The 7,013-nt window shown below is 44.4% G+C and overlaps 2 protein-coding genes across 2 annotated transcripts; both read right to left on the reverse strand.

The window, feature by feature from the left end:
• Window positions 1-1,623: 1,623 nt before the first annotated feature.
• chst10 (carbohydrate sulfotransferase 10) lies at window positions 1,624-4,484 on the reverse strand. The gene is made up of 5 exons (XM_076094956.1): window positions 4,065-4,484; window positions 3,875-3,984; window positions 3,563-3,788; window positions 3,364-3,469; window positions 1,624-3,283 (listed from the first exon to the last, which is right to left on the reverse strand). The coding sequence occupies exons 1-5, from the start codon at window positions 4,168-4,170 to the stop codon at window positions 2,731-2,733; spliced, it is 1,101 nt and encodes a 366-aa protein (XP_075951071.1). The 5' UTR covers window positions 4,171-4,484; the 3' UTR covers window positions 1,624-2,730.
• A 662-nt stretch (window positions 4,485-5,146) lies between these two features.
• Window positions 5,147-6,919, reverse strand: rpl31 (ribosomal protein L31). The gene is made up of 5 exons (XM_076094473.1): window positions 6,772-6,919; window positions 6,204-6,307; window positions 5,933-6,058; window positions 5,293-5,405; window positions 5,147-5,210 (listed from the first exon to the last, which is right to left on the reverse strand). Exons 2-5 carry the CDS (start codon window positions 6,305-6,307, stop codon window positions 5,179-5,181), a joined length of 375 nt encoding a protein of 124 aa, XP_075950588.1. The 5' UTR covers window positions 6,772-6,919; the 3' UTR covers window positions 5,147-5,178.
• Between the last annotated feature and the right edge of the window lie 94 nt (window positions 6,920-7,013).

The raw sequence follows: 7,013 nt of genomic DNA on the forward strand, positions 1-7,013 counted from the left end.
CTCGTAAAATGTATAATAACCTGCTTTCCTGGTTAAAAAAAATTACGTCATTCGGTTACCAAGTTGTGTAAAGACTACTTCATATTTGTAATCTTTTATGTTGAAAGCAAAACCGCCCCATTTCCGCTTTCACCCTGCCTGCGTCTGTCTGACTTGACGCAGCTTTGCTCGAGAACCGCACAAACACAGGAAGCCGGTCGGCTCCACACAGAAAGAAAAGGGCTGGGCCTCCATGCATCGAGCATGGAGGCCTTTTAACGCACTATCGACACACACACACACTCGAGTTACCACCTTTTACACCAACCTGCATGTTTGCATAGAAACAACTCACACGAGCGGTGAGGCAGGTGGGGCAGAAGCAGCCCCCCCCCTCACACACAAACACACACAGCATCCTTGTGGACATGCGCATGATCGAGTGTCAATATTGGTAATCATGGGTGTGGCAAGTGAGCAATCTCAGGAGTGATGCTGGGTATGTTAGCATGGGACATGGGGGGCAAATAGCATCATTCAGCACCATTATAATGAATAACACTGTTTTTAACTACCTTCAAGTATTGATCTACTGTATACCTAAATAACAGTATTTCATTACATCATGCTTCTCAATTGAGTGTTTGGTCAGTGATGTACTGCAGGATGATTTTTGGTGATTACCTCCTTATTAATAATACATTTGTCAGAGCTCAGTCAACGCAGGCGGTCTGTATTCTGCCTGAGTTGCAGCCTCAGCTTCCAAACACAGCAGATCAATGTACAGGTATGCACATACTGAATTCTTAAAGGGCTGTCAGCTGTGCACCCAAAGGTGCTATGACCGCTGTCACCTTTCTGTACTCTCAAGGCAGGCTTAAGTTGAATATAAAGCAGCTACATAATATAGTATATGTTACATAAACGGAGGATATTTTTAAAGATATATATTGATACTACCCGGCATGGATCTTTTGTGTTGAGTCCACTGCAGAGAGGAAACAGCCTTCCAGTTATTCATCACAAACCCACAACCAATCTCCACAAACAGAAAAGATAAGCTTTTGGTTAAACAGACCTCGACTCAACGTTTAAACGACGGGGCAGGGCGAACCAGTCTCACAGGGTGAGAGAGGCGACCTGGCAGTGGGGAGACACACACACACACACACACAACATGAGCATGCATACACAAAGCCTCAACTCAGACACTCAGTGTAACACTTAACTAACGCTTCAGCTCCGTAAAGCAACTTAAAATCCATCCGGCAAACACAGACCACACCGATACTGTAAATACTGCTCCACCCCGCTCTGTCTGGAAGTGTTTGTTGCTGACTTATGGCTATGAAGTCATTGTTTTGCCCTGATGCCTATGGTTCAAATGTCAACATCAACAACAACCCTGTGTGGTGACGTTAGGTGGAAGGGTTCAATGTGATTTGTGGTTTCTGAACTCAGCAGTCACATTTGAGGTGTTTTACTGCCACCTTGTGGGTGTTTGCTGTTATTGCAGCAACAAACAGAACATGTGGACCACATCCAGATGTGTGACTTGATGGTAAATGTGCTTTCTCAGAGCTCACACCAGTTTGCTTTTTACCCACACACACTTTGTATCCGTAAGAAGAAAGAACAGCACAATATTTCACATGGAACTTTATTACTAACTCGTGTCGTCCTCGTATTATAACCGCCTGTCCAAAAAGGGTCACCAGGTGGCTGCAGAGAGTTGGTGTCAGGTTAATAATGAAGTATTATAAATAGCAACATGTAGTACAAATGTTGAGTTGCAAGACAAGTTAAAGAACATTTACACAGTACATTTCTGATAGAAAAACGATCCTCTAAAATCCAGTGCCAATTTCCTTCAATGTCCCAGTGCAGTTTAAACAGCTGAATAAAAGAAACGCGTCGGACATCAGCTTCAGTAAAGGCAGAACCACCACAACAATGGATACACTGAGTTGCGGGACCAAGGCCTTTGAGTCAGTGTGGAAGTATTTTCATGGTATTTGAAGAGTATTTTACTTTCTTCCAAGACATTAAAGGGATAGTTTGCCCCCGTCTATTGCAGTAACTACTGTCTGTTTCCCCAAATTGGGGGCGTGTCATCTGTCATCTGCTGTAGGAAATAAACTGACCATGAATAGGTACCTCATACAACCCAAAACACCCAAACTATCCCTTTAACATGCCTTTGAATGGAGAAACTGGTAAAAATATATAAAAAGTTAACCGCGAGAAGTTTGTCTTATATTCCCACCGTTCACTCTCCTTGCCCGAAAAAGTTAGAATCCCTGATACAGACTATAGCTTCGCCTACGTCTAGCATGAGAGCGAGAGGTACAGAAAAGACACAGCGTGTCTAAACGCAGAGCTTTCCTTTTGAAACGGTGACCCGCGCGGTCCAGTATAGAAGCTACATGACAGGGTACCAGGCCAGGTATTACAGAGAACACCTCTCTCTATGAGGATGCATCATTCAACATTAAATATAAGACAACAAATGAGTTCTGTACCTGGATTTTATCTTCATATTGACACTTTTTCCCCCCACGCAAAATGATAAATTCTGCAGCTATTATCGCCGCTGAATGTCATTACGTGATACTACTGTACTTCTAAAATAAGAACGTTACAGCCAGGCTTTCGGGTCTGCCAGTTCAGTCAGCTACAATACACCTCTGTCTCAGTAAAGCACAGATGTTGAGAGGATTTCCTATCTTTTAGTCAGTGTTAATCATTGTTTTAGTTCAGTAGAAACTCTGGGCTCGGGTAGCCGAACAGCTGAAAGTCCCCCTGGTATCGTGCGTAGAGACGCCTGATGTCCCGCTTGCTGATGCCTGAGAAATATTGCTCCACCTTGGTCCTGTTGTAGCGGGTGATGCCTGGAGGAATATCCGGGTAGGACACCATGCCGGCGATGCCCGCTGCTTTGAGGATGTGGGGCGCGTCTTGCTCCAGTGTCTCATGGTGGCCCACCACGCTGTAGTGGATTTCGCACGGCGCGCACAGCTCCGCGTACGTCACCCAGTGGATGATGTGCTCGCCGAACTGCCGGTCCATGCGCTGGCGGCCCTCCGCGTCGCCCAAGTACCGGACAAAGTCCTCAAAGTGCAGGCCGGAGGCGGCGAGGTTGCTGTCGCGGTGGATCTTGCGGTACTTGCGGATGATGGCTGGGGCGATGTCGTGCTTGTACCACGGCTCGAAGCGCGGGTTCTTCACGAACTTGTCCTTGAAGGCAGAAATCAGGCGCTCGAAGGGGTCTCTCACGATGAAAAATTTAAAGTAAGTGCTTAATCTGTGGAGACAAACGAGGGTTTTAAGAAAATAATTGTTGTGAGGGGTCGAATCCCTCTACTTGGTGAGTCTTAAACCAACCTGTGAGTAATCTCCTGCGGCGTGAGTGACGACAGACGGGGCAGGCCGTTCTTCTCGTGGTCATGAACCAGGTTTTCTGGGATCTCCTCCACAGACGGGAACGCTCCTGCCAATGTTAATAACACAAGTCATCCACTGAATTAAACAATTATGTTTGCCCATGTTTTACTCTCTAAACATTGTTATTACCCTCACTTACCATTGAGCACAATGAGGACCTTCTTCCACTGTGTGTTGCCCACTTTCGGCGTCTGGCAGAACAAGATCTTGTGTTTGTCGCAGACAAAGATGCGGTCCAGGACAAACTTGCTGATGGCGGCGTGAGTCAGATTCCCGAGGCTGCTGTTGTTGCACACAGTTGAGAGCAACTGGACTCGCTTATAAACGACCGGCTGCCAATCTGTCCCTGTAGGCACCGCTGAGGGCTGACACACAGATATACAACACTATTGTGAATGAATGAAGTGTTATTGCAGAGATTAATGGGAGTATAATCAGCTGCATTAGTCACCTGATCAGATGGTTTTGGGGCTGGTTTCACTGGGCTGGAAACAGGGATGGGTCTAACCACCTTGGTGCCTGGTACCGTCCAACTCTGACCACCGACCCTCTCTCCGTAGTCTGAAAACACACAGAGATGGGGTGATCACATGTACCCCGATCGCTGCCTGTAGTAGTCAATAACAGACATGGCAGCTTACCGTCTACAGCTCTGAAGCTGATGAACTTGCTGACGAACATCAGGATGAGCAGCACCCAGCCGCACGCCCCGAGGAGCAGCCAGTGGTGCCGCATCGCTTCGCCCATCAGCCGACGGCCATGGAAACACCGACGCTCCCACCTGGACAAGCTAACTTAGCTATTAGCTTAGCTCAGCTAGCGTGTCAGTTAGTTAGCCGAACAGCTAGCCACACCTGTCCCTCCCAGATATGAAGCAGACGACTTGATCCACGCGAAGTGTTTGTCGGTGAGGTTCATCCAGTGTCTAAAACTGACTCCAGAGCAGCCTTGCGTCTTAGCTTCTTATTGAGTTATAGCTACTTCACAGCTGCACAAACTCTGGAGGAAATGTAGTACGCTGCCATCATCGTCTCTGTACTTCACAACATCCGACTGCTAGCGAACAAGTAGCTCCCTCTAGTGGCAGCATGGTGGTAACGCTCATTTACTGCTGCCATCTGTCTCCAGCTGTTTACTCTGGGAGTTTGATCCAGTCTAATATATTTGAAAGAATAGTTATAAAAAAAACAAACATGTATGCAGTCTTAAGTTTCATGTCTGTTATTTATTAAGCATGAAGCAGCTGTATGTATTGTCTTTAGCATCAGCACTGGAATAGCTCTAAATAATGTCTTAACCTATATCTACCTAAAATTTGAATAACATTTAATTCTTCTGCAGTTTAATGAGACTGACTAAATTGTTTACTATCCACAAGATCTCAATGACCTGCCGAGGCACCTTTTGCTACCAACCCATTTGTATTTTAAATACTTTAAAGCCAGAACAGGATCATCACTCAACAAGACTGAAACAATATCTTTGTTGTAGAAAGAGACATGGTCTGTCTGCATATTTGATACTTCTATTGGGAAATGGTAGTTGCAGTCCAGTTAGCTTTCTTACCAAGCATGGCACAACAAAACATCTGTATACGGATTGAGTTGTAAGAATAAATAGTTTAGTACACGAGTATTCCTCTGAAATGATTTTACTACAAATACAAAACACCCCAAATATAACATTCAGTGCAGAAACAGAAATAAAGACAGAAGACAAGAGGTCCTTTTATTTTATTTATTCGACTCGCAGAGTTTAGTTCTCATCAACATTGACTGTCTGCAGACCTGTTGGAAAAAGTAAAAGATTAATTAAATGTCTTTACTGCTTCAGGAGGCGAATGACGGTGTCAGTTAGCGGCGTATTCACCTTTGCATGTGGTGACAGGAACGTATGTGACCAGGGTGTACAGTTTGTTGGGAGAGTCCTCGTCCTCATTACGCTTCCTGGACAGTCGTACGCGCATCCTGTATGGCACGTTTCTGCACATCACAAAGTTACAATCATAACTAAATGCAAACTAGTCAAGATGTTGCCCAATTGGTCAGCAGATGTGTCACGGCCTTGTTGACAGTATTGAAATCAGAGACGACAACTCCTCCCATCATCTTGTATATTCATGATGCACAGCGGTCAGAGTATGTTCACTGGCTACACATTAAAAATCATAAACCACTCTGACATCTCAGTCCTTGGTACAGAAGGCACTTCTTGTCTTAGCTGACAGACGGGTGGAGAAATTAACAATTTCACATAAACATTTCTTCTTACAACATCCGTCACCCTTCTTAAATTCAAGCAGGTGGCAGTCACTAAATGAAAAGTTTAAGTGATAAATATCAGACTAAAACACACCGTTTCTCTATATCATGCAGTCTCACAGAAACACAATACAAACTATGCTTTTTCCCTGCACCACAAACTAATAAGAGCACAAGAATGCAAAGTGAGAGGAGGTTTATACCAACAGCAAACTTAGTCACGAGTATAAATGGGAGTATCATCTCACCTGACACCCTTGCTCCACACTGCCTTGTTGAGGCGAGTGTCAATACGGACATCAGGAGTTCCCATCTCCTTCATGGCGAACTTGCGGATCTCCTTGATGGCGCGGGGAGCCCTCCTCTTGAAACCACTGCAAGGAGAAGACACCATTAATCTCACCGAATTGATCAAATCCAAAACATACACTAATTTTGTCTCCTGTGAGCAAATAAAAGATTTACTGTTAATCACATCTGGATAAACAATTTATAGACACATGGGCTTGCAGTACTCACATTCCATGGATGCGCTTGTGGACGTTGATGGTGTACTCTCTGGTCACTACTTCGTTGATGGCTGAACGCCCCTTCTTTTTCTCTCCTTTCTTGGTCGGGGCCATCTAGAAACAACATACATGGATCACTGCATGAGCATATGAATGCTACGTTAAGCGTTAACGTTATATCACAAACACATCTAACGTTAGCATAAAGCTAGCTTACTCTCCCTAACGTTGCTGTACATCAGCTAGCCTGCAGGCTAAAGGGTACGATATACAGCACTTGTGCTAAATAAGCAACTTAAACTACCAGTGGATTAAGCTAGAAACGATATAAACACCGTTTCTAGCTCAAAGTGGGCACTGGACAGGCAGGCTAATTGAAGCATTTACGGTCGAATCAATGCCGTAACGTTATTCGACTTTAAATGTCTTTTAATACGTTATACCACATAAAAAAACCACACACGAAGGACAACGCAACACTAATGTGTATATTTGTAAAAAATACGCGGTCAGTGCTGTCTTAAATATCACAGGATGGTGATAGATTGTAGAAATAAAATTTCCGAAAGAATACTCACTTCGGCTCGTAGTTGAGGCGGAAGTCGGAAGGACGGACCAAACGCAGAGAATTGTGGGTAAAGGAAACCGGTCCGTTTTGTATGATGTTCGTCAACAACAAACGTAGGAGTAAAGGTTCCGAGAACAGACGTTAGCAGTGTGAGGTTATGAAGACAAGAGATGGAAACGTTTGCATTATCAGACTTTATAAAGAAAACATGGACACAAAATAAAAAATGTATTAAAAGTATTTATGTGCAAC

The sequence above is a fragment of the Anarhichas minor genome, unplaced genomic scaffold (genome assembly GCF_050575085.1).
Source record: "Anarhichas minor isolate MPS153535 unplaced genomic scaffold, ASM5057508v1 ptg000018l, whole genome shotgun sequence".
NCBI classification, from domain to species: Eukaryota; Metazoa; Chordata; class Actinopteri; order Perciformes; family Anarhichadidae; genus Anarhichas; species Anarhichas minor.